This window comes from Artibeus jamaicensis, unplaced genomic scaffold (genome assembly GCF_021234435.1).
Source record: "Artibeus jamaicensis isolate MK-2021 breed Jamaican fruit bat unplaced genomic scaffold, CSHL_Jam_final scaffold_1019, whole genome shotgun sequence".
Classification (NCBI taxonomy): Eukaryota; Metazoa; Chordata; class Mammalia; order Chiroptera; family Phyllostomidae; genus Artibeus; species Artibeus jamaicensis.
In genome coordinates, this window is record NW_026522025.1 from 2,528,038 (window position 1) to 2,555,757 (window position 27,720).

The 27,720-nt window shown below is 37.5% G+C and overlaps 1 protein-coding gene across 4 annotated transcripts in view; it reads right to left on the minus strand.

Annotated features, from left to right (window-relative positions):
* The window catches only part of EPS15 (epidermal growth factor receptor pathway substrate 15), a 122,962-nt gene that overhangs the window by 18,527 nt on the left and 76,715 nt on the right, over positions 1–27,720 (minus strand). For 3 of the 4 annotated variants that reach the window (XM_053655452.1, XM_053655450.1, XM_053655453.1), the window contains 8 exons: positions 17,111–17,272; positions 16,522–16,719; positions 12,249–12,452; positions 10,235–10,351; positions 9,915–10,005; positions 7,711–7,746; positions 6,553–6,689; positions 1,830–1,899 (listed from right to left, as the gene is read on the minus strand). In XM_053655452.1, the coding sequence (XP_053511427.1) occupies positions 1,830–1,899; positions 6,553–6,689; positions 7,711–7,746; positions 9,915–10,005; positions 10,235–10,351; positions 12,249–12,452; positions 16,522–16,719; positions 17,111–17,272 (1,015 nt within the window). The remainder of the gene's footprint in view (positions 1–1,829; positions 1,900–6,552; positions 6,690–7,710; positions 7,747–9,914; positions 10,006–10,234; positions 10,352–12,248; positions 12,453–16,521; positions 16,720–17,110; positions 17,273–27,720) is intronic. The other variant, XM_053655451.1, reaches the window with a different exon arrangement.

Genomic DNA, 27,720 nt, shown 5'->3' on the forward strand with positions numbered 1-27,720 from the left:
CTCAGATGTACCTACCCACTGGGTCCATCCATTACTCCTCCTCTAACCCTGTGGAACAGCTCCATGTGTGAAAACTGAATTAGACCACACATGGAAAAACAGCACATGGAGTGCTAGACTTATGCAAGTGCTCAATAAATGGTGTCGCTATGATTAACGAGAATGAATCTTAGCTCCCTCCCAGTGGTATTTGTTCTACCACTTTACCAAAATGAGCCAGAAACTGGGATTGAAGAAGATGAATGAAGGCAACGGAAACCTTCTACAGTAAGACTGCAAGCTACCACTTCAGCTTTAACCTGACTATCCCTCTCTATATAAGCTCTACCAAAACGTCTGTTTTTCTCTTGAACATGCCCTGTATGTCCTGCCTCCATTCCTCGCTCAGGTTACTCTCTTTGCTTTACACGGTCTCTTTTCCATAACTACTTATTCAAAACCTTAGCCCATTCGTTCAAGGCATACCATAAAAGCCACCTTCAGCTTTAAAAATCATTCATGATCTAGCCTAACTGGAGGTAGTAAGCTCTTTCCTTTAAATGTTTGCAGTTTTAATGAACTTTCATGGCACTTCCCATTCCTTAGTGTGGGCAACTGAGAGTTAATTATTAATGTATTAACCTTTCATTTTACTTTCTTATGTTATTTTTTCTAATTATATAGTATCCCTAGTATTCTATTTATTCACCAGTTCAATAAGGAGAGTCTAAAAGAGTACACATATTTACAAAAATACATAATTTAACCACTGTTACTACAATGAGCCTTTTAGAAATCATATTTGCTGTCATTCTAAATTTTGGGTTAAATTAATACTCTACTACATTAAATCTTGTTTTCTACACATCTGCTTTTTACATTCCTCTTCTTGCTACTCAGGCTGTAAGGCAAATTTCAACCTATAAATAAACAGCGCAGTGTTAATAAATCTCATCTTGTTACAATTTGTAAAGTATAAGAAATCCAAATTGTGAAGGCAATTCTACTTTCTTTCTCTATGTTCATAATACTCAATTTGTCACAATCAACAAATTTGTGTACTGAATAACTTACCCTATTTCCATCTGAAAAATAAGGCATTCTATTTTCAGCATCATATTGAAATATTTACTTGTTTCAGTTTACTTCCCTTTAATTCCCAGCCCTCCTACATAATAGCTGGTCTGTTTTATTTTTAAATGAATAGTGAGAAAGAAACAGAGTTAGTTAAGTAAGCCTTTAGATTCTGTCAGACCTAGATTTAAATCTAGGCTTCACTTGGCTCAATTCCAGTAAGCTGAAGAACCTTGATTAAGTTACTTGATCTTCTGGTCCTCAGTTTCCTGATCTTTAAATAGGAATATTACTTAAAGGTTATTAAAAGAATAAATGGATAATTAGCTAACATAAAAAAGCATGAGAACTGGATGCTAAAATAACATCTCGCTTTTCTCTATATTATTACAGGACCCATTCACTATTTGGAAAGCTATTACCGTAACTTACTGGAAACCACAAATTTTTAAATTTAGGCCAAGATCTGTAAGAGTCAATGCTGACTTTAAAACTGCAAAGTGATACTGGTTTTATATGAGAAAAAATTACTACTTTTACTGATATTGGCTACAGTACATATGCTAGCAAGATCTTCAACATGAACAATAAATGAAATAAGTAGAAAGTGATACTTATACACTTGTGATCACTGTTATTAGTAGTAGATTACAACTGGATGTAACGACACAATAATTTTAAAGCCACACATATGTAAATAGGACAAATACATTTGGAGACCAAAGAAAAACTTAAAAGAAAAGGGTAATGTTTACTGTTCAGAGAAATTGGTTTACCTGAGTCACTAGCTGCAACAACAACTGTTCCACCAGGAGCAAAAGGATCATTGTATTTCAGTGTTTCTACCTAAACAAATTACACAAAACCATGACTGAGTAAGGCAACATTTCATAGTTGAAACCTCATTGCCATAACAAAGAAATTATTCTTTCCAGACTCTGGTTCATTAAGGAATACAAGTCATTAGGAACAATGTTTCCCCCTACTAATTTGCAATCTTATTAAGTCAAAATCATACATAAAACTGCATGAAAGATTATGTAGAGTTTAACAAATAAGTATCAAGTAATCACCTCCCATGAAACTGCCAACACCTCAGAAGTCCTCCTGTGCTTCTCTCCGATCGCCTCCCCATCCCTCCTTGCAGAGGTAATTATCATCTGGACTTTTGTGATACTCATTTCTTTTTTCTTCATAATCTTGCTACTTGTATAGATGCACACCATTTTAACTTTTTATTTTCAAACTAATTTTAGATTTCTAGAATAGCTGTAAAGACAATACAGAGATTTCCCATATACCCTCCAACCAGCTTTCTCTAACATTAGTATCTTATATAATCATGATACAGCTATTAAAACTGCAGAATTAATACTGGTAGGAAACTATAGACTTAACTTGGATTTCACCAGTTTTTCCATTAATGTGCTTCTCCTATTCCAGGATGACATGTTGCATTTAGGATACATATTATTTTAACTCTTACAGATTGTAGTACTTAATATCAGAAAATGCTACATTTCCATTTTCTATTTGTTATCTAAAAACAATTTAGCATTCTTCTCCTTAAAGAAAACATGCACTTGAGCACTGGGTGGAGGAAAGGAGGGAGGCAGACAGAGAAGGAGAAAGAGAGAGAGAGAAAGACAGACAGACAGACAGAGAGGGACTCTGAGTCCTGCTATTTTCAAATAAGCCATGTATTTAAAACTCTGGATCAAGTTTTAAGGGTGAGTAGCTGCAAAGAGTGAGAACTTTACCAGAAGCCAGTCGTCTTCTTTTAATTTTCAATCACAAACAAATTCTCCCTTTAGGAAGACTACTGAACTTTTTCTTTCTGGCATATTTATATGAGGCCATCCAAAAGCCTTGGCAGACAAGTGAGAGGGGCATGAAAAGAGTTATGCAATATTTATCTCCTACTCTGACTCATCTATTTCCAATCATCAAGAAATTGGAGCCCTTGTTGGTGTGGCTCAGTGGACTGAGCAGCAACCTGTGAACCAAAGTGTTGCTGGTTCAATTCCCAGTCAGGGCACATGTCTGGGTTGCAGGCCAGGCTCCCAGTAAGGGGTGCTCCAGAGGCAACAAAACATTGATGCTTCTCTCCCTCTCGTCCTCCTTTTCCCTCTGTCTAAAATAAACAAATAAAGTCTCTTAAAAAAAAAAAGAAATTGGGTATTATAACTGAATGTCAAAAAACAATGCAGAGCTCAATTTAACAAATTATACATTTGTTATAGTAAAACAAATGTATTCGAAAAGAGAAAAGTAATGCTGAGAATTATATTCTCTCTTTAAAAAAGAGGATCTGTTAAAACTCTAAGCAGAAAAAATTAATAGTAACAAAGTTTGGGAACTGAAAATGATAGTTCTTATTTTAACTAATGCCAATGACATTATTTATAAAACTAGCACACTAGCTTATGCTCTGATTATAGCTGCTAAATGAATAAACAGCAATCGAAGAAAAAAAGCTGGTCTGTATAGTAAATGACTTTCCAAGGTTCCCAATACTGGTGTGAGAGACACTCACATGATAACTTAAGTCACCAACTATTAACCACTTCTTCTCTTGACTTTGAGGGAAGGAAAAACAAGCAGGTCTGGTTTTTAACAAGAGCTTACAAGTTTTGTGTACAATTACAGAAAGAAATAGAAAAAACATTCCTGCATGCACGTCAGGTGGAAGTTCTAGTCCTTCATCATACACTGTGCAGCCACCTGAAAACACCACTGGGATAGTAAGGGAAGAAGATGGATGTGTAGCCCAGGAGTAAGCGGCCACAGAACTCTTTATGTTATGCTCAGTTTGATAATTAGGCAATTTAGTACAAAGAATTTTCATAACTAAAATTCATGTTCCAAAATCCTCAAAGAAGGTCACCTAACTTATTGAAATTGTCTCTCCTGTATCAGCCACCCACTGCCCACTTTGGCAGTAGGACTCAGCACCTACACGACGCTACCACACACTAGCTAGGGCAGTAGGAAATGGCAGTTGTTTGGTTGTAAAACTATGTCCCTTTGAAAATACACACCATCCTTGAGGGAACAGGAAAGACTTTTGGGGAGAGACTCAGGACTGGAGGCATAATCAGAAGCCTTTTTTTTTTTTTAAGTAAGATTACAAAATCAAGAGTTTTGGAGCTACAAAAAAATGAAGTTCAATTTTAGACTATAGTGGAGAAGACCTTAAAAGATTTTTAATCAAGGTTTAAATTTGGTTCTATCATTACTAAGTTATTACCACTTAACCTCTCTAAGCCTCATTTACTTTATTTTTAACGATTTTATTTATTTATTTTTAGACAGAGGGGAAGGGAGGGAGAAAGTGAGGGGAGAAACATCAATGTGTGGTTACCTCCCACATGCCCCCTGTGGGGACCTGGCCCGCAACCCAGGCATGTGCCCTGACTGGGAAGTGAACCAGCAACACTTCTGTTTGCAGGCCGGCACTCAATCCACTGAGCCACACCAGCCAGGGCTCATTTACTTTATCTTAAACATGAAGATAATAACATGAGCCTCATAGGATTATTGTGAAGAGTAAATGAGGTAACGTGAAGAGCTTACTTAGCACCATGCCTGGCACATACAACAGATTAGATAAACAGCTACTCTTATATTGCCAATTTGTTCTTTTGTTTTGCTTTGAATGGAGAAATTGAGTTGTCAACAAGGGCAAGTTGCTTTCAAAAACTGGGGAGAAAAAAAAAAGTAAGTAGAACAAATGGCAGAAAAATTTCACCAGTATAGAGGAACAGGAGACTTTTTTATTTTATTTTTAAATTAGAAAGAGCTGCCTTGGCTTTCTTGCTCCTTAAATGATACAAGTGAAGAATGAGAGGGTAGAATAAGGTGAGCAAAAAGAATTCAGGTTGCAGCCAACTTAAGAAGAATTTGGCAAATGGGTCTACACGGCAAACTATGCACTGTAGGAAAACACAGTATCCAGTAGCCTGTGGAAACCACAAATATTCAGTTACGGAAGCATTTGCTCAGTTTTACATCAGTGGAAAATACCAGTTCCTGGCCAAATAGCTCCTTACCAAAGACAGTAAAGAAGCAATTCAAGAATACCAAAATCTATTACCTTTTTAAAAGAGTATTCTTTTAAAATAATTTTATTGAATTTACTTGGGAGCCATTGGTTAATAAAATTATAAAGCTTTCAAGTGTACAGCTCTATAAGATACCACCTGAACACTGTATTATGTGTTCACGGCCCAGAGTAAAGTCTCCCCTGTACCCCGTTCTACCTGCCCCCCACCTTCCCTTCGGTTGTCACCACACTCCAGTCTCTACCTACAAGGCTGACTTCTCCTAAAGGAAGTATTCTTTTCTTAAAACTTAATTTTTTTTTTATTTTTAGAGAGAGGGTGAGTGGGGGAGAAGGAGAGGGAGAGAAACATCAAGTAGTTGTTTCTCGCATGCCCTCAACTGGGGACCAGGCCTGAAACGCAGGCATGTGCCCTGACCAGGAATCAGACCAGCAACCTTTTGGTTCACAGGCCAGCACTCAATCCATGGAGCCACACCAGCCACGGCAAAGGAAGTATTCTTAATCTAAGAATATTAAAGACAAAATTTTTGCTTCAAATGCCTGTCATTCAACTGATCCTTTCTGTGTCTGGTTTACTTATAAATATGAAAATCCTGCCTCAAAAAATAATCCTCCAAACAAAAATTTTACAAGAATCTAAAATCATTCATAATTATTAAAATTGGAAGACAGATACATAAAGTGTGTTAGAATATTTCACTGTATTACTCTTTTGAATATGTTTAAATATCCATGATATAAAGATTTTGTTTTTAAAGTCTCCAGACGATAAAGCACTTGGTTGATGAAGTTGGTTGCGTTCATTTTCTGGGTCCCAGTGTCCCACTGTTAAAATAGGAACAGCAGCGCCTACTTTGCAAGGTTGATGTGAAGATCAGGAACAATGAATGTAAAGCACATGAGAAGCAGCCAATCATACGGTGTGTGGTTATTAAATGGTGGCTGTTGTACTATGCATGTTCTCAAGAGTCTGACATTTAGTGGCAATTTGCACTTCTTTACAAGATCAACATTCCAGATGTGTCTATATAATAACATAAATGATTTTATTTTCCTAAAACATCAATGTTTTTCCCTTCAAATTGATTTTCATTATTTCAATAATATATATTAAACATTTCTGAAAACCTTTACTTAAAATTGGTATATGCATTTCTAATAATTTATTTTAATATCCCCAATGGGACAATATTTGGTCCTTTGAAAAGTAGCCTTGATTTTTGGATGGCATAAAGTTATTCTAGTTAATTCCTGTTGGTGATCAAGCTGTGAAATACTGCTCTGAACCAAAAACTAAATGGGTTAAAAGAGACTAAAAATTTTATAAGGCCCAACAGAAGTAACCTAAAATAGGATCCTTTCGTCACTGTTTATTTCCAGAAGCTCACTCAGAACACTTGCTACCCATTTAACAGTTTTACCCCCTCACTTACCGATGTGTTACTGCTATTGCTGGCTGCACTGAAGGGGTCGGTGCTGGAGGCGGCAAAAGGATCAGCAGAAGACTGCTTGAAGAAACAGTCAGATGCAAATGGATCTGAACCTTTGAAAGGATCCCCTCCAAATGGATCTAAGAAAATACAGCACCAACATGAGATTAAAAATCTATTATGCTACAGTTCCTGTCACCTGAAGGCATGACAACTGCAGTGATAAAAAGACACTCTGAGTTCCTGAAGAATCTACGTTAGGTCCTTTCTATTATTTCTACTGATCTTTAAAAAAGTGTAAACAGTTCCATCTAGTTAAACACCTTTAATTAACATTCTTTCCTACTAGTTCACCATTCACCAAAAGGACACCAATTTCCGACACTTAACTACACAAAGGTTCCCTGCAATGCTAGGGTTCGCAACACCTCTAAGCAGTTTCTAACTGGGGAGGGGGTACCACAAATTTTGTTATGGTTTTAATAAAAGAGGCTTTCATCTAAAACACTTTTTTAAAATTAGCATATAATTTCAAAGGATCTCATTTTAAGACCCTTATTCTATGCTACTGTTAACTAAACAAACAACTAAAACTTTTAAATGTATTTCTTCCTCTGAGCTCAAAAGTAACAGCCAATAGTTTGGAACAGCTTTGCAAAGTACAACTAAATGGAATGAAAGATTTGCTTTATTCCAATGCAAAAATCTTAGAAAACCTGTCTTTTAGTAATTCCTTAAGATGTTTCCTTTTCCTCCATTCATTGAAATAGACTGCAATCTTAGAAAAAGAAAAGTTCTAAACCCTGTAGTAGTATAACTTCTTATATTCACCTAATCCTTGACTAGTAAGGAGAAATCAGTGTAAATATTACTAAAAGCATCAAAGAGTAAACAGTAATGTCATTTTTTTAAAAAGTAAAGCTAACAGTTAAGTAAATTCACAAGAATCTACCACTTTTCTCTTTGAAAATGCCGGGCACATACAATATCGTAGAGGGACCTCAGATCTATTTCAAAACTAAATTTTAAAAAGTGTATTTCCTATAACAAGTCCATTTACTGTAACTACCCAACTGTGATCTCTCATTCCTAAATACAACATAAACTTATAATTAAATAGAATCAAATTAAAGCTAAGATGGACCTCAATAATATACTGACCAATTTTCCCAAAAGGATCATCCTTGAAAGGATCACCTGTGATAAAATAAATAAGCAGAAATCAAAATAATAATATTTAGTATTGTGGCACCATTACTTAAAGGTAACTTTAAAACAAAAGCAAAGGTTCTTAAAGCTTGTTTCATTACCTCTGCCTCAAAGTAGCTAACAATAAATGTCATCCACCTTTAGGAAATTTTAAAATAATGAAGAGTAAAGGCAGAGCCGCAACACATCTCATGAAAGAGGCAAATCTGAATCGCAGTCAGCTATACTTCATAAGACAGGCATGAGGGCAAGAATTTTACCAACAAAATCTCCACCCTTCACAACAGTATGGAAGGGGTATTACCATCACTACTTCAAAAATAGACACTGAGCTTCACTGAGGTAAAAAAAAAATGTCTTACAGATTTAAGCCAAGAAATAAACCTTTACATTTATGATCATTTGATTCTTGACAAGAGCACCAAGACATTAAATGGGGAAAGGACAGTCTTTTCAACAAATGATGCTGGGACAACTGGACATCCACATGCAAAAGAATGAGGCTGGATCCCTATCGCACACCATATATTAAAATTAATTGAAAATTGATCAGACCTAAATGGAACAACTAAAACTATAAAATTCTTACAAGGAAACATAAGAGCAATCTTTAAGACTTTGGATCTTAGACATGACATCAAAAGCATAAATGACAAAAAAATGAATAAATTAGACTTCATCAAAATTAAGACAACAAAGAATTCAAGAAAATATTTGCAAATCATATGCAATCTATGATTCAGGACTTGTACTCAGAACAAGTAAAGAACTGTAAAGAACTCTCACAAGTCAACAGTAACAAGATATACAGATAGTCAATAAACTCACAGAAAGATGCTCAAAAACACTAGTTGTTAGGAAAATACAAATCAAAACCACAATGAGATACTGCACAATACAAGATGAGTGAACCTTAAAAATGTGCTAAGTGAAAGAAGCCAGACACAGAACACATATTATAAATATAATTACATAAATATACAATTCTACAGAGAGAAAGTAGACTAGTTGTTACCTAGATTAGTTCTTACCTAAACAGAACTGGGGTTTAGGAGGACAGTGACTGTCTATCTAATGGTACGGAACTGCTCTATGGGGTGATGAAAAAATGTTCCAAAATTAGACTTTGGTGATGATCATACAATTTTGTGAATATACTAAAACCATTTAATTGATTTAATTGTATATTTTACAGGTTCAATTTATGTATCTTTTAACACTTTTACATATCTCAATAAGATTTTTTTTTAAAGTGTTCTAATATCCAGGCTCATTACTGCCATGACTCTAAGCAAGTTATTATATTGTGCCTCAGTTTCCCATCTTCAAAATTGATATAAACTGACCTATCAAGGTGACTTAGAAATAAAATACAAAAAGAGCTTTAGCACAAGTAGTATTTAACATAATTTACAGCGACATCAGATATTTTATTTTTTGTTAAAATTTTTATTGTTTTAAGTTTATATTTTTTATTGTTGTTCAAGTACTGTTATCTCCATTTTCACCCCACCACACCCCCCTGCCCCACCCTTCCCCGCCTCCCACCCTTGAACCTACCCGCTTTGGCTTTGTCCATGTGATTTTTATACATGTTCCTTGATGGCCTCTCCCCTATTATCCCTCTCCCCCCTCCCCTTTGGTTACTGTCAGTTTGTTCTTTATTTCAACATCTCTGGTTGTATTTTATTGTATTTTTTTACATTACTTTTTAGCTTCCTTACACCCCCTAGGAATCAGGTATTTTAATTTATTAAACTTATGTTTCTTTAAAGGTGACCGCAGGCACCTTAAGGGCAGGGGTCAGGCTACTACCCACTACAACTTCCATTGTTTTAAAAGCGTGGTGTTGGCACTTTCAGTAAAGAATTGTTGGCTGACTTAAAAGTGTTCAATCTCCTCTCCTTTTGATCCCTATTCTGAAGAAGAAACATACTCTTATTCACGGGCTCCTAAGACATAATCAAAGGCTTAGTCCTAGGATTTAGTTGCCTAAAGAGGACAAATACCAAAATCTGAGCATATAAAACCTTACTCTCCACTCTACTTGTGTTACATCAAGTAGGCTCTCAAAATCGAAGCCTTAATTCTTATACAGTTTGTATATTTAAAAGCCTTTTTTGGTAAATCTGTATTGTGAAAATAAGAGTACTTACTGCCAACAAAAGGATCAGACTGGAAAAAATCCAAGTTTGTCTCTGCAACTGGATCTGTCAGTGAACTTGATTCTACAGTAAATGGATGTTCCTGAAAATAATTTTCAGTAAGAAAAAATTTTTTAGGAACCAAAATTTTAAAAGTTAACATTTTAAAATAAAATAACATGCTTTGAAAAATCAACTGACGGTAATATAACAAATGTTTCTATGGCATAAAGTTCATTTAACACATTTTCCTTTTCCCTTGGTCTAAAATAGTGTATAACCCTTCTTGGGAAACCAGCAATAGGAACATTTGTATGTAAAATTATTTTTACCTCTTTTGAATGACTGTCTCTGTTGAATTCAGGACAGACTTTCTCATTAACAGCTGCAGCCACCACTTCGCTTTCATCAGTCACACCGGAAGGCAGTGTTTCAGGACTGCTTCTTGTCTATAAAATATTAATGCCACATGGACTAACAATGTATTTTCTACTTGGCAGAGGAAACTGACAAAGAATAACCACAAATTACTAGAAAAGACAAGCAGAACATACATGCTGAGTGACTTGTCCTATACTATTCTTTGGAAAACGTTATCACAGATCATCAGTCACTCGGGTCTTCACCACTTCCCTTTAGTCAGTCCTCAGCTGCACTCTCTGCCTTGCTGATTCTACCTCCTGCCTCTTTCTCCATGCTCACTTTCACTGTCATCCACTCGTATCATTTCAGGTCCAAATTACTGTAGTTAACCTTTCACTGCTTTTGTGCCCTTCCATTCTATCCTCCTCGTAACAGTCAAAGTAATACATCAAAAATGTGATTCTAATATTAACCCTTCTGATTAAAAAAGTCCTTCAATGGCTTTCCATTGCTTTCTGGATTTATACCAGTGCATACTAAGGCTTAAGAAGTGGCAGCAACATCCTGGCCAGGTAGCTCAGTTGGTTAGAGCATCATCCCAATGTGCCAAGATTGCAGGTTTGATTCCTGGTCAGGGCACATATAAGAAGCAACCAGTGAATGCATAAATAAGTGGAACAACAAGTCAATGTTTCTCTCTTTATTTCTATAATCAATAATTTTTTTAAGTGGCAGGAGCAATCTCCATTTAATACCACCCTTTGTCTTTGAAGAATAACCTAGTAATTTTCACCTTTGGCACTTAAAAGAATATTGTATAATGTGTCCAACACTGTGCTGTCTAAATTAAATCAAGTCCGTCCTCTCAAATTTGTATTCTTATCATCCCACCTGTTACTGCTTAAGTTCAGGCTAAAACAACCCTCACAAAGACCATTCCAACAGTCTTCCTAATATGTGGTCAGTCCCGCCCTCCAATCCATTTCCCACACTTTCTCGAAGGTAGATTTAATCCTGTCCCTTCTTGCTTAAATTCTTAAACAGCTCCTCACTGTAGTTTGATAAATTCCCCAATGCTTCAATATAAATCCAAATTTCTTACTCTCTGGCCCTTTTTGACCTAAAAGTGGTCATTTTAATACAGGTACGCATCACAATCACCCAGGGCATTTATTTTAAAATATTGTACCTGGCTCCATCCCAGAAACTCTGGCTCAACAAGTCTGGAGTGGGGCTCAATCACCTGCATTTTGGTCAAGTACCAAAGGTAATGCAGGTGCCACAGGAGAGAGCCGTATCACCTACTAACACTCCCCACCATCACAAGGCAACCTCCAAAAACCACATGACCCTGTGCAGCACGTTTTCTCCCATCTCATACAGACACTAATGCTGTTTTCTCTGCCAGGAAGCTACACCTTCTACTTTGCTTAATAACCCCCTTCTCACTTTGAAGGTCACTTGTACAGTTTTCCCTACATCTTCTCTCAGCCCCTCCAAGCTGAATATCCCACGTTTCCTCTGTCAAAGCCCTTCACACAGTGTCGCACTACCCGACCGTGTGCTGCTGAGGCAGAGTTCGCTTGTCTTTTGTCTCTGCAGCTCTCACACAGAACACAGCGGCACCCTTGCACTTAGTGCTCTCTAAGTAACTGGTAAATAAGTGTCCTCAACAACAGCAAATGAAGTACTTTCAGCTTTGGGTGACAGTACTGAAAAACTTTAAAAATGTTATTATCTATAGAACTACTGCTTTTGAAAACACGATAGATAACAAATAGACCAGTTAAATAATATTTTTAAATTGTTAAAACTCTTAGAACTGTTAGATCAGTTCCCACTCTCAAAAGAAAAAAATCTCATTTTTTCTCAGATAAGGCAAGGTCACATATTTATATCAGGCATGATGTCAACAAAACTTTGATCTGCATCGATTTTTTTTCCTGAAGTTAACTATGAAGGTTACGGAACTATCAGACTCACTGGAGACTCCTGGTGGATGGGCTCAGACTCCAGGGTGCTCTGGCCATCCGCATGCTCATTCAGGTTGGCTGTTTCGCTGCTGCTGGTGCTGAGGCTGCAATAATCTGGAGCGCCATTTACAAGAATGCTGTGTGGGCTACTGCACCAGGTTAGCTGATTATTATGGTTTTCCAGCTCTTTCATTTCCATCAGTTTCATTTGCATCTGTCAATACAAAGTAGAAGTACAAAACAGAACTTATTACCAAAAGACATGCAATGGAAAATTGGCTACACCCCTAGACTTGGTAAAGAATAAATTTGCTTCCACAAGGAGAATACACTGGGAATGAAGCATGACTCAGAGATTTCACTAATTCATCCCAGTAAGTTCTCTTCTTGAAATTCCAGTACATGTGGATTTGCTTTTGTATACCTTTTGAAAGCTCTAAGAATTACCATTCAAATATCTACATATTAGTAGTCCTTCATAGGGTATAATTAAAAAAAAGATGGGTCAGCATATTGGGAAAAAGAGAGCAAAGTGACAGAGCAAGAAATATTTTGTGCTGAAAACTTCAGAAGAGAGAAAGTAAGGGAGAGTACACAAGGTCTGGGAGCCATCCACATTCCTACTGGGAAAGACAGGAGTAAAGATAAATCAAATGAGCTCTGGGATTTCTTATTAATGGGCTAGGGTTCTAGGAAGTAGACTCTAAATCTAAGTCATTGAGTGCTGAATAAAAGGCACTCAAAGTTTCCTGATCCCAATATCCAAGTGACTTTATACTCCTGGAACAGAGGGTAGAAGTCAATAAATTAACACATACACACATGTTGGGGTCCAGTGGCAAGAAAAAAGTGCTTATTTACACTAACATCTAAAAAGAAAAATAAATTTATAAATATCTTAAAAAAACTGAGGAGGTAGAATCAAAAAATATTTCTTAGTTAAAAGAAATAACCTAATTTTTCATAAAAATATGTATTTTTAAATGACATTGGAATTCCTTTATTACCATGCTATGCTTGTTTCTAGCAAACATAAAAATGAACAACTGATATTTCATAAATCAAGGCTCTGTTCACTTAGCCTTATTTTCTCCCATAAGGTTTTTAGTTGCTCAATCTGAAATCTGTAATTTATCACACATCATTCGGAGCCCTAACCTGGGGAAAGGACACCACGTGGATTAGAAGACAAATGCAAATCCAGCTCTGTCACCTCTGAGTTCAGTGGCCTTAGAGCAACCTCTCCAGGTCTAGTTTTTAATCCAAAAGAGAGTAATAACCACCTACTACGTGAAGCAAAGATGTATCTGGGAGAACTCTGTAAGATGTAAAGGGCTGTGTAAATGACGGACAGCACAGCGCACCACATCTCCCACTCCTGTATCGACTTCTTTCCCTTTATTCACTTTCTACTAATCACGCATTCTTAAAAAGTTAAAAGACTCTGAGCTCTTTGAGGGCAGAGATCACAACTTTTGGTATCAACTGTGCATGTCCAGCTTCTAGCACAATGACGCACGCTGCAAGTGCTTAGTGTATGTTCACTTAGTGAACACAAGTACTATACTGATACATTTAAACAGTGGGCACCAGGAAACCTCTGTCAAACTGGATACTACACATTTGTAACACGCAGCATACATGTGCCTTGTATAGTCCTAGTGCTATAGAGCAGTGGCTTATAAACTTGTTTTTTACTTTACTGCACAGAAAGAAATTTTATACTCTAACTCAGTAAATACATATGTATATATTTGGATGTTTCTGTGTGTATATGTATACATATAAACACATATATAATACAGACACATAATCACATATAGTTTATATGATTTTATGCATACACGTATGTTGTACATACAGTGGTGAAACAAGTTTCACAAAATAATACTTATCCTTACTACATACTGTAGTGCAGTCTGATGTTTTCTATTCTCTATTTAAAAAAATTTTTTATCGACTATTGATACATTTTTTAAAAGATTTTATTTATTTATCTTTAGAGGCGAAGGGAAGGAGAGGAGAGAAATATCAGTGTGTGGTTGCCTCTCATGTGTCCCCTGCTGGGAACTGGCCTGCAACCCAGGCATGGCTCTGACTGGGAATCGAACCCCAATCCTTTGGTTTGCAGGCCTGCACTCAATCCACTTATCATGACTACTAATAAAAATTTTAATACCCATTACAACCTTGCCATTAAAAATTTATAACATTAACACTAAAATAGTACCTATCAGCCCTGGCTGGTATAGCTCAATGGATTGAGCGCCAGCCTGTGAACCAGAGGATCGCGGTTCGATTCCCAGTCAGGGCACATGTCTGGGTTGCAGGCCAGGGCCAGGCCCCTGGTTGGGGACACATGGGAGGAAACCACACCCTGATATTTCTCTCCCAGTCTTTCTCCTTCCCTTCCCCTCTCTCTAAGGATAAATATTTTTTTAAAATAAATAAAAATAAAACCCATGTGCTTAATAAGAATAAAATCCAATTTTAAAAATAGGCAAAAGACTAAAATAAACATTTCATTCAAGGAGATGTATGAATGGCTAAAAAGCACATTAAAAGATACTCAACATTGCTAGTCATTAATAAATTCAAATTAAGAAAACACCATGAGATAACACATTACACCTACTAGAAAAATTACAATTTAAAAACCAGACAATAAAAGTGTTGGTAAGACTACGGAGAAACTGGAACCCTCAGATACTGCCGGTGGGAATGTAAGACAATACAGCCCTATGGAAACCAGTTTAGCCATTTAAGGTTGAAAAAAGGGGAGAGCATAACTTTACAATATAATTATTCCATATCCAAGAGAAATGAAGACATATGTCTGCACCAAGAATTACATGCGAATGTTCAGAGCATTATTAATAATGACCCCAAAACAGAAAGACTCCAAACGTCCATTAACTGGGAATGAATAAACAAAATATCTATATACTTGCAATGGAACAGAATGCTGATACGTGCTACAACCTGGATGAATCTCAAAAAGGTTACAGCTTCAGTTTGTTTAAATTCAAAACAAAAGGAATGGACTATGCCCAAAAAACCACAAATGGAGCTACTTTAAATGGAGCTGGAATTGCCATGCCAGAGGTAATACTTTGCACATCTTGTGCCTCAAACCTCTGGGCAAAATAACCTTTGGAACGGGGCTAAGACAACACTGCCCCAAAGAACTGTTTGCAAAGATAACAAGGAAGCAGATACTGTGACTACTGGGCTGAAAATTTAAAACAATGTTTAGAATTAACATCACAGTGTTGTTATCTGCACCAATGAAAATGCTTTCCTTCTGTTGATGTAACTGCTCTCCTTTCTCTTCTCAGAAGTACCCATTGTCTCCTATCAAGAACACTCTATAGGCTACTGCCTAAATTGGTGTGTCCCAAACAGCTATTCTATTGATCTCAGGTAAACACTTTTTTTGCCTCTCACTTTGAAAGGCCCTTTTATTTTTAATTAACAGCTGTATGATCTCTATGCTCCTATGTAACCATCTTGCTTTCTACTGTTCTATAACATATTCTCCATTCGGGAAGGCCTAGAAATAACAAAGCAAAGGGTCTATCAGGAGTATCCAACCTGTGGCCCTTGGGTCGCATGCAGCCCAGGATGACTGTGAATATGGCCCAACACAAAATCATACGTTTACTTAAAACACTGAGATAATTTTGTGATTATGTGTTGCAATGGATTTAATGTGTGGCCCAACACAATTCTTTTTCCAGTGTGGCACAGGGACAAAAGGTTGGACATCCCTGAATGGACACACCACAACATTATACTTTTATATATATAAAAAAAATTTCTAATTAAAAAATTAAAGGCTACCAATAAGCAAAAATGATTTCAAAATAAGATTCACAAAAAAGAAGATACTGGGTTATTATTTATAAAAATAAGTAACACTTCGCATTTATGAATCAAACACAAGTTTTGCTTCATTTAATCCCCATAGCAGCCCTAGGAAGATGGGGTATTATTAACTGTCCGGTTTTAAAGATGAGAATCTGCTGCTAAAGTGATTCAGGCAATAAGTGGCAGAGCCAGCACTTAACCTAAACCATCTTCACCATGACTCCAATGATTATTATCACACGTACAAAATGAACGACAGTGTAATTTGTGACTGGTGACAAGAAACCTGTTTGCATGTGTTGACTGAAAAACTGATAACAAACTAGGCAGAAAAAGAAGTTGAGAAATTATTATTTAATGAAAGGACATGTGGGGGCTCAGTTGAGCATATTTCTTGCTGCTACAAGACTTACTGCACTGACTTCCTGCTGTGAATCTTGCAGGTGCTGCTGAAGAGGTCCCAGCTGGGCCTTCCCTGACTCCACACTCTCCTCTAGTTCTGCTGTTTCTTGCTGTAGGCGACTGAGCTCTTCTCTGGCTTTGGCCAGCTCTTCTTCGTAAGTGGAGATCTGAGACTCTTGACTAGTTAATTCAGCTTTCAGGGATGAGATCTACAACATAGAGGTGAATGAGAAGAAAGGGGGATATAAAAAGATGTCATTGAAATGTTCCATGAGGTAATATGTTTACTTGTTTAGTTTACTATTTTGGTATTTTTATGTAAATTTTTGATAGAAAAGAACAATTAGAGAACAAACAGAGGAGCACTAAAGGCACAGTATCATACTTCCAAATGAAATTCAGAAAATAGCTCATTAAGTACCCTATTTTCCCTAAAGAGGGCCTGTAATTTCTGGATGAACCATGTTTCATTTCCTTCACGTGCCCAGAATGTTGATTAGATTGCCACCTAACGACAACAAGAAACAGAGAATGTTTCCATTTCGAGCCAGGAAAAGCAGCTAAGGCACAGATACGCAGCAGTAACCAGCCAGTCTTTACCAGCTGGGCCTCCTCAGCGCATTTCTTTCGGACTTCCTTGAGCTGCTCCTCCAGCTGGGCTTTCTGCTCGTCCAGGCCATCAAGGAGCTCCTGGACGTGCTGTTTCTGGGCCTGCAGTTTCTGCAGATTAGTATTCTCCCTTTGAACTTCATCTTGAAGATCCTGAAATGCAAGAAAATGGACATATGCTCTTTGGAGGCAGGGAAGGTTAAGTCAAGAACTTTTAAGAGCCTATCTTGAGGGAAAATCAAGTCTTACCTTATTAAGTATATTGTGTTGGTGGGTTGAAGGACTCGTAGCTTTAAATACAATGTTTACTCAAGGACCTCTTCCCTAGACTCCAGATTTAGATATTCAATTTGCTTAAATCTGTCCTTAGATGTCTGATTCATTCCACTAACAAGTCAGTAACAGAACTCCTTGCATTCCTCAGCCCCAAATCTGCCTGAACCTCAACCTACCCTCCCACTGTTGGTTCCTCTGGCAAGAATAACAACAAACTCCCCCAACATCATCATCTCTGACTCTTCTCTTTCTCTAACATCTCAGCTTCAGTTTGTCAGTTTATACTCAGTAAAGCAGCCACCGTAAGAAACCTATGTCAGATGATGTCACTCCTCTAACTCGAAACTGTGCACTGACTCCCCATCTCCCTCCCTGTGAAATCGAAGTCCTTACAAGAGCCTCACGTGATTGTGATCCCATCTCCCAACTTCCTTTCCTTCCGTTCTCTTCCTTGCTTGTTCATTTTCAGTCACACAGGCCTCACTGCTGCTCCTCAAACATGTCGGACATGCTCTTTTCAGGATCTTCCATTGATTATCCCTCTTCCTAGAAAGTTCTTCCCCCAGGTATCCACGTGGCTCAGTCTCTTATTCCTTTCAAGTTTTTGCTCAACTGTTACTTTCTGAGGCCTTCCTCAGCACCACCACTACCTCAGCCCTGACGAGGTGACCCTACAACATATACGGAAGAGCCCTGGCTGGTGTGGCTCAGTGGACTGACTGCTGGCTTGAAACCAAAGGGTCACTGATTTGATCTCCAGTCAGGGCACATGCCTGGGTTGTGGACCAGGTTCCCACTTGGGGGTGCGGGAGAGGCAACCCACATCGACATTTCTCTCCATTTCTCCCTCCCTTTCTCTCTCTCTAAAAATAAATAAATAAAATCTTTTAAAAAACATATGTGGGAGAACAATGAAAAAAAGTCATTATAAAATGTAAAAGGGCTTACCCTACCAAATAGTATTAATTATTAGGAAGCTAAAATAATAAAGACAGTTTAGTATTGATTCAGAGCAGTCAAATAGACTAAAGGAACAAAACAGAGTTCAGAAACTGTTTAGACAGTTTGGTATTGATGCAGGGACAGTCAAATAGACTAAAGGAACAAAACAGAGAGTTTTCTGTGTATGGGCATACACACACACAAAAAAATGATGGGAAGACATGTACTACAATTGACTGGAAGAGAACTACTCAGTAAAAAAATTTTGGGGCTATATGGCATACCCATATAGCGAAAAAAAAAATTTAAGTCTCTAAATCATACCAATCAGAAAACAAATTCCAAGTATATTACAGACCGAAATGTAAAAGACAAACTTTAAACTGAGTAGAATATACATCTCAGTGTAGGAAAGAATTTCTTAAAAACAAAAACAAAAAACCCATTTTGAAAATGCTGGATTTATTCATTTATCTATGTGCCAGGCCTTATGCTTCATGATAAAGTCCACAGGGATTTTAAAAAATATATAATAAGAAACCTCTGTACCTTCTACTTCATTTGATGTACACCTAAATTTTTTCTAAAAATAAAGTCTATTAAAAATATAAGAGGACTTCTGGTCAAGATGGTGGCACAGATAAACACAGCTCACCTCCTTGCACAACCACATCAAAATCACAACTACAATATAGGACAACCATCACTAAGAACTGTCAGAAATTCAGTTGAGTGGAAGTTTGACAACTACAATCTTAAAGAAACCACATCCATCCAGACTGGTAGGAAGGACAGAGACATGGAAGCTGGTCCCACAGTCACGTGTGGTGGATAAATATTCAAGAGAAACACCTGGGGAGCAAGTAGTCCCAGCGCCACACCAGGCCCCGAAGCCCAAGGCTCCAATGCCAGGAAGATAAGTCCCCATAACTTCTGGCTGCAAAAACTAGCCAGTATTGTCAGTGGAAGGAACTACTGGAGTCTCAAGCAGTTCCTATTAAACAACCCACACACGAACTTACTCAGACTCACTCCCTCTGAGCTCCAGCACCGGGGTAGCAGGCTGAAAGGCACCAGGGGCACACAGGGAGGAGCTGAAGTGTCTGGTGTCAAGGCAAGAGCTGGGGACAGCTTTCTCCCAGACAGAAAGGCAAGAAGAGGTCATTGTCCCTTTTCTGAACCCTCCCAACACAGAGCCAGCAGGCTGGTGCCATATCTGGGACTTTGTCAACCTGGCTAACACTGCTTGCCCCCTGAGAGAACCCCCTGGAGAACTCCTGAGGCTCTGTCCCACCCAACTTATGGGCCCACTCAAGCTGTTAACAGTGGCTTTGCCATATGAATGGCTGGTCTTGGCTCATGCTTCACAACTTCCTAAATCCTATAAAACAAGCAACAGCTGGCCTCAGTGAACCCACCGGCCCCCTACCTTTTGCTAAGTGGCCTTATGCTTGGCACTAGCAGCAGCCAGTCTAGATTGAAAGCTTGGCTTTGCTTGGGAATCTCTGAGCCCGGCACCAGTAATAGCCATTTCAGATTGCTTTATAGCTCAGACACAGTGGCCCCAGGGCAAAACACGGATAGAGGCTGTCCTTAGCTTGCACCACCTGAAAACCACAGGGCCTCTGGAATAGTTGAATAGCTACAGACCACACTGAAGCACCACTACCCTGTCCCTGCAGAGCTGACCCTTTACAGATAGTGGAGTTGGTGGTAAGCCAGTCCTTGCAGCTGGCTGGCCTGGGTAAATTCCTCCCATTGATTTGCCAATAGCAATCAAGGCTCAACTGCAAGTGGAGGATGTACTCAGCCCACCTGAAGAGCGCACCTTGAGACCCAGCTTGGGCAATAGGGTAGGCCACGCACTGGACCCAACAAGTCACCTACTACAGTAGGCCATGCTACCAAGACATGGAGGCAAAGCAGATCTAATACTCATAAACAGCCACAGGGAGGCTGCCAAAAGAAGGAGACAAAGAAACATGGCCCAAACAAAAGGACAAAAACTCCAGAAAAAGAACTAAACGTAATGGAGATAAGCAATGTATCAGATGCAGAGTTCAAAACATTGGTTACAAGGATGCTCAAGGAACTTAGTGAGGACATCAACAGCATAAAAAAGATTCAGCCAGAAACAAAGATATACTAATTGAAATAAAGAACAATTTAGAGGGAAACAATAGTATGGTAGATAAAGCCAAGAATCAGATCAATGATTTGGAACATAAGGAAGCAAAAAACAACCAACTGAATAACAAGAAGAAAAAAGAATCCACTAGGGCAGTGGCAGGTATTCCTAGCGAACAGTATCTTTGACTAAACTAGGACAGTTTTCTCTTGATGTTTTGATGGCCTTTTGGTAAAATCCTCTCCTGAATCAGCGCACGATCTCAGCACTACCAAATGTCATCCCATCAAGTGGGGGACTGAAGACATTTGCAGATGCCTTTGTAGTCAGGTTCTGCTCTATTTTGTTCCTTCTTTTTTACCCAAAACATTTCCTTATTAACAATGTATCTGAGAGACAGAAGCTACACATTTTTTACTTCATACTTTCTTCATGTAACATTTATTTCATTCTTTTGTAGTTTATATCCTGGTCCCTGTCTTGCACCATTAATGAAATTGATGAATTTTTCTCTTAAAAAAGACCTTTGTGTTGCCCTGGCTGAGGTGGCTCTGTTGGTTGGAGTGATGTCCAGTAAAAGCACACACCTGGATAGCAGGCACGGTCTCCAGTAGGTCTACGTTTCTCTTTCACAGCAATGTTTCTCTTCCTCTCTTTCTGCCTCCCTTCCCCTCTCTCTGAAATCAGTAAGCATGTCCTCAGGTGAGGATTAAAAACAAAAGAGACCCTTGTGTTTAAGGTGAATCTAAGACACAGAGGTTTAGAATATGTTGACACTGACAAATCTAAGAGCTTTGAAGATTTATTTTTCAGACAATATTATTGCAATTCTTAAACATTAAATAGGTTTTGTAAAAATGGGCTTCATTTAAGTTTCCTGCCCTTTCTATTTTAGCTGTTTTGCTATTCGGATAATTTTGAAAAGTGAAATGATGTAACTAAAGATATTAATGAAATTCATCTAATGCCTTACTTCCCCACCACCACCCCCAGGTTATAAATGAAAAGAAGTTAGCTTCATCAATAAAAACTTGCCTCAGCAAGAATTATTTCACAAGTTAAATTAATGGCTCCTGCAAATTTTGTCTATAAGAGAAGAATTCTATATAATCTACTACACAGATTTTATGTAATACTCTCTTGCTATACAAAACAGTTTAACAGTACAGTTCACTGAATGTTCCCTTGATCGTTCCTCCTATCCTACCTCCTTCCTAAAGCAACACACTGGCCGGCAGTCATGCTCCGTTTGCCACGATCTGCTCTACTTGCCTACCTGTGCCCGCAGCAGCAAAAGAAAGGAGGACACAGGAATCAGAGGATGGGGAGGATGCAGTGAACAAGACGACGGAAATGCAGTGCCAGGTCCGTTGTAGAAAAATACCAAAGCTAGCCATATCCAAGGTTCCTCATCCAGGAATGAAGGGATGCTTGAGAGAGATGTTGGCTTTATTTAAAAAGGAATTTACTTGTACTTTTATAGTCAATTAACATTTGACAGAGGAAGCAAGCACATAAAATGGGCTAAAGATAGTTTATTCGATAAATCGTATGGGGAAAATTGGACAGATACGTGCACAAAAATGAAACTAGACCACCTTCTTATACCACACACAAGATAAATTTGAAATGGATTAAAACCATAAATATCATAGATGAAAACACAGGCAGTAAAATCTTGGACATTGCTTGTAGCAGTTTTTTAAATCTAATATATCTCCCCAGGCAAGGGAAACAAAATAAATAAATAAACAAATAAATAGGATACATCAAACTAAAAAGTCTTTGCACAGCAAAGGAAATCATCAACAAAGTAAAAAGACAACTCACTGAATGGGAGAACATATTCACCAGTGATATATCTGATATGGTATTACTATCCAAAATTTATAAAGAACTTATAAAACTCAATACCAAAAAAAATCCAATTAGAAAATTGACAAAGAACCTGAATAGACACTTCTCCAAAGAAGACATACAGATAGCCAAATAAACATAGAAAAGATCCTCAGTCACTAATCATCAGAGAAATGCAAATTAAAACCACAATAAGATATTAATTATCTCACACCTGTCAGCAGAATGGCCATCAACAATAAATCAACAAACAAGTCCTGGCTAGGATGTGGAGAAAGGGGAACATTTTTGCACTGTTGGTGGGAATACAGATTGGTGAAAGAACTATGGAGATAACGCAAAAAAATTAAAATGGATCTGCCTTTTGACCCAGCAATTGCACTTCAGGGAATATATCTGATGAAACTCAAAACACTCATTCAAAAGAACATAAGCACCCTTGTGTTCTCTGCAGCATTTGTTACAATTGCCAAGAAGTGGAAGCAGCCCAAGTGTCCATCAGTAGATAAGTGGATAAGACAACTATGGAACATTTACACGATAGAATACTACCTGGCCAGAAAAAAGAAGAAAATTTTACCCTTTGCAACAGTGTGGATGGATCTGAAGAACATTATGCTACTAAGTGAAATAAGTCAGTCAGAAAAAGACAAATACCATATGATTTCACTATAAATGGAATCTAATGAACAGTCTGAACTAACCAGGAAAACAGAGACAGACTCAGATGGAGAACAGATGACAGCTAGTCGGGGATGGGCAGGGAGGTTAGGGGGTGGAGGGATCAAGCAAAAAGGTAAAAGGACTCATGGACATGGACAACAGAGTGGTGATTACAGTGGGGAGAGAAGTATAAGGGGGCTTAATGGTAATGAAAAATACAATAAAAAAATAGGAAAAAAATAAAAAGAAATTTCAAGGAAAATGTCCTGTTTTCTAGAAATCACACAAGTACTGAAAATGATAAACTCATCCCCAAACCTCCACATTCCATAAAGTACTACAGAGATAGTGAAAATAAAATATAAATAAATACATAAAAACTCTTACCTATTAAAGACTAAAATAATTCACTTTAGCAACCCAAGTTAGTTTTATAACTGAAAAAGTAACTTAAACACTAAACTTATGAAATATTAGAAAAACAAATGTTTGTATTTGTTTCATTCAGAGTAAAAATTAAATATAAAATATACTAATCTATGAATAAAACACTTATTTACATTTATTTACGAAAACTCTCTATATATAAACCAAAACTAGAAATAATTAGATACATCCATTATGTTGGCCTAATTCTCAAAATAGAAGATATAGAAGTATTCTTAATACAAAAAAAAGTACCAATTGTACAGCAAGATGTTTAAGTCAAGGAACAAAAAGGAAATTTACTAAAGTAGGGCGGGAGTTAGAAAACCTCACGAACAGCCTGCCTTTATTTCCCAATTATATGCTTCCCAGCATATGTTCTAAGAGCATTATCACCAGGAAAAGAATGTTGAGCTCATGTAGCTAATTTTATTTCCACCCAAAATAAGCCATCCCTCTTCATCTAAAGAAAAAAAAACCTAATTGAATTAAAATTTTAAAAACACATGGACAATTACTATGAATGATTGAACCTCTACTGATAAAATATAAACAATTTGGAGCTTCTTTTGCATGAGAAGGGTACAAACAATATGAACAAGTCTGACCCTTCACTGTGCTCCCAATCCTTTCTGTCTGTGGTTTCTGGGTGTGTCTTGTCCTATTTTTAATTTCATGCACAAAATTGAAGTTTATTCATTTCTGTTCTCAACTGCTTCCTTAAATTTACCTCCATTTGATAATATCTTAATCAAACATAGTAAAAGGTATGATCCAAGGTACAAATTCTATGCTTAGAGAGCTCATAATACAGGCTGAAAGATACTGAAATGTACACACATACATATGCACTTAACTAGCACAATACAGTAACATACTGGACATGCCATATAAGTGGATACACACTCCAGTGGAATTTCCAACACAGAAAGAAACTGGTGTAGACTGAAGGGACAGGAAAAGTTTAACAGAAGTGGTAGGATTTAAGTTGGGCTTTCAGGCACGAGTGGAATTCACATGAGCAGAGAGGTAGGGAATTTTAGATTTCAACAACAAAAGGTGTAAGAGTGGAGAATAAGGAAGAGAATGCCTGGCACACAGTTCAGAGGCAAAAAATAAAATAATAAGTAGTAATAGAAAAGGGGACATATCTCATCTTTTTTCTACCCCAAACATAACCATGAGTTACAGCACCCCCCATCATTAACAGTGGCTGGGGCAGCAGTAAGCATTTTTACCTATGATAGTCATGATGCTGAAATTAGTTTAGGAAGAAAGGCAAGAAGAGGATGGGCTCTGCCTTTACATTTTTACATGTTAGGTGATAAGGGTGGCAACCAGTGAGAAAGAAAAACCCTGGTAAAAATAGGGAAGTCCAAAATTGAAGCCTTTTTTCCCCAGTACAATGAGACTCACTTTAGACTTTGAAATGACAAACACCAAAATGCCTGAGTGGAGAGATGAAACTGTTATTCAGGAGAAGAGAGGGCTGGATAAATACTTGGGAGTCATCACCATCTGCATGAGAGGGGTATGTAAAAGGAGGAAGTGGGGGAGGAGAGAGTGTGTCAGTCAGTCCCTGGCAAAGGGTCAGAGAGGCAGAACATCCAGGGGAGTGCAATCCCAGAAAGCAGTAACCAGCGGATCTGGCCTTAAGATTATTGCCGGTCCTAAGGAGAAAAATTAAAGCATAGTGGTAATTAAAGTACAGTAGACTAAATAAGGTTAATGAAAGGACGGGAAGGGAAAAATGGCCACACAAAGCAACAAAAACAGAGAAAAACAGGTTGGTAGCTAAAGTGATAGGGAGGGAGGGAGGTATTTTGCAGTTGGTGAGTCCTATATACAGACAGCCCAACGGGGAACTCAAAAATGAAGGGAGGTAAGGAGGAGATGAGAGTAGGGGCAGAATCCCCCTACTAATCAGTGCATCTACAGAACTTTGACTTGGTGCTGGTCACTCTGTGAGCCACTTTACCTGCATTATGTCACCTTAGTCTTACAGCAACTCTAAGTGCTTGGGATTTTTATCATCCCATATTACAAAAGATAAAACTAATGTGTAGAGTTAAGTTACTTACTCTAGAAGAGCCAGAACCAGGAACTAAATTCAAGTTTGTCTGATACCAAGTTGTTCCTATGAACTTCTAGGTAAAACTGCAGAAAATATACAATGAAGGTGAATTTCTAAATATTTGTTAACTACTAAGAAGAAAGATTTTAATAGAATTGTACACAGGCAATTGTACCCAGGCAGTTTAAGGTAGGAAAAAAGTAGGTCCCTCTTCTTTTAATGACAACAAAGCTCGAATCATAAACATCTGCAACAGAATAACCCTGGAGAGCCTGTCACCCTCAGATCACTTGGGACCTAACTCCTCCCCATTGCCAGTGTACCTCGTGTGAGTTAAGAGTGGTCATCTCATAAAATTAAAGTTGAACTTAATCACTGGTTTGGCTTTCAAGAAAAAAATCTGTAACTGAAAATTTTCAATATGTAGTTCATGGGACTACAGACAGGAAACAGACATTTATAATTTAATTATATAGCAGATTTCCTAATTTACTGAATTAGGAAGACTATATAAATGCGAAAACAAAAAATAACTAGTCTTTTGGTACTCTGGTTCACACATAAAGAGGCTTTGAAAGTTTGGTAACTGGCTTGAGGTGAGAGCTCATACAATAACTTTCTGTGACTTTATAAATATAGAGAAAAACAAGAGCACTCAGAAAAGCCAACTTTGGATTAGGCAGAGACTCACTGTTAGGTCAAAATTCCCTTCTCCCCTGATGCCTTCGTGTGGGCATTTCTCATTAGCATCTACATTAGGAAAGCAGGGTGAGAAAGAAGCAGTGAAGTACACATTCTTCCATTCTGCTATTTATTAACAGCTGCAGTAAACTGCCTTTTGACAGAGCAATTGGAAAATAAGTACTAGGAGTTGCAATTACTTAACAGATTTTAATTACCCATGTTATTACTAGTCTGTGCTTCATTACCAATGGGTAAATCAGAGTTAATTCAATAGGTAATGAAGTCTACATATTACCACTTCTGATAAGTTGTCCTGTGTTTCAGAAAATTGAAAATGTTCACTAAAATGAAAACTTTTAATTATCTGTAGATGTTAATTACCTATATCATCATAGTCTAGTGTCTCATAATACATTATCCATGTATTACCATGGATAATACAGAGACACCTGTATTGGAATGGAATGAGTAATAAATGCACTAATACAAAATTTTAATCCAATATCCTTTTCAATGAACTTCTTTTTGACCACTACAACTTGGTTTGTGCCAACCATGCTCCAAGATGCCTTTTATTCATAGTACCCAATGCAAAAATGCAACAATTTAGACTTCTTATGTGAATCACACACTTGGACTTAGCAAAGCTTAGGTTTAACATATACCTTACTGTCATCACTAAGTAAAGAAAGATAGCCTTGGCCAGTGTGGCTCAGTGGATTGAACACCAGCCTTGTGGACCAAAAGGTTGCCAGTTCGATTCCTGGTCAGGGCACATGCCTGGGTTGTGGGCCAAGTCCCCAGTTGGGGAGCATGAGAGGGGCAACTGATTGCTGTTTCTCTTGCATATAATGTTTCTCTCCCTCTCTTTCTCCCTCCTTTCTCCTCTCTCTAAAATAAGTAAATAAAATCATTTTTTAAAAAGAAAGATAAGCAAATCAAGAAGCAATTTTGACTGACAACCAAACTATAATTAAAAGAAATCAAATATTCAAGGATAGGCCCATCCAGCTGAAAAGCAACAAAATTCCTATAGGCTAAAATTCAATAAAATTGAATTTTATTATTTGAGGCTACTTAAGTCCCCATCCTCTAAAGATGCGGTAAGGAAGAACCAATAGACAGATGTACACAAATAAAATACTGTCCATCATAAAAAAATGTCATACATTGAAACATTATCTAGTTAAATTTAGAAGCTGTCCAAGATTATATCAGTCACTATATCTATTTCTTCAGATTGATAAAACTTTATAGATTTTATCTTACATTCTTAAACTATTTTCAGCATTTAAGAACCTCAAAAACTGCACAAAAATAATATAACTGAATGTAACTGAGATGTAACCATCTCACTACCACAAAGAGAAAAACAGTGATGAACTCTTCCCTTCTGTACCACCTTCAGAAAATTCCAGTGCCTGTAATAAATGCAGTCTTCCAATCTGAGCACCAACTTCCAACAAGAAGCCTCTCTGCCTTCTTCCTCAATCCCTCAGTAAATCATTCTCCCCACCCTGGCACAGTCCACCTGGCAGACAATCTGGTGAA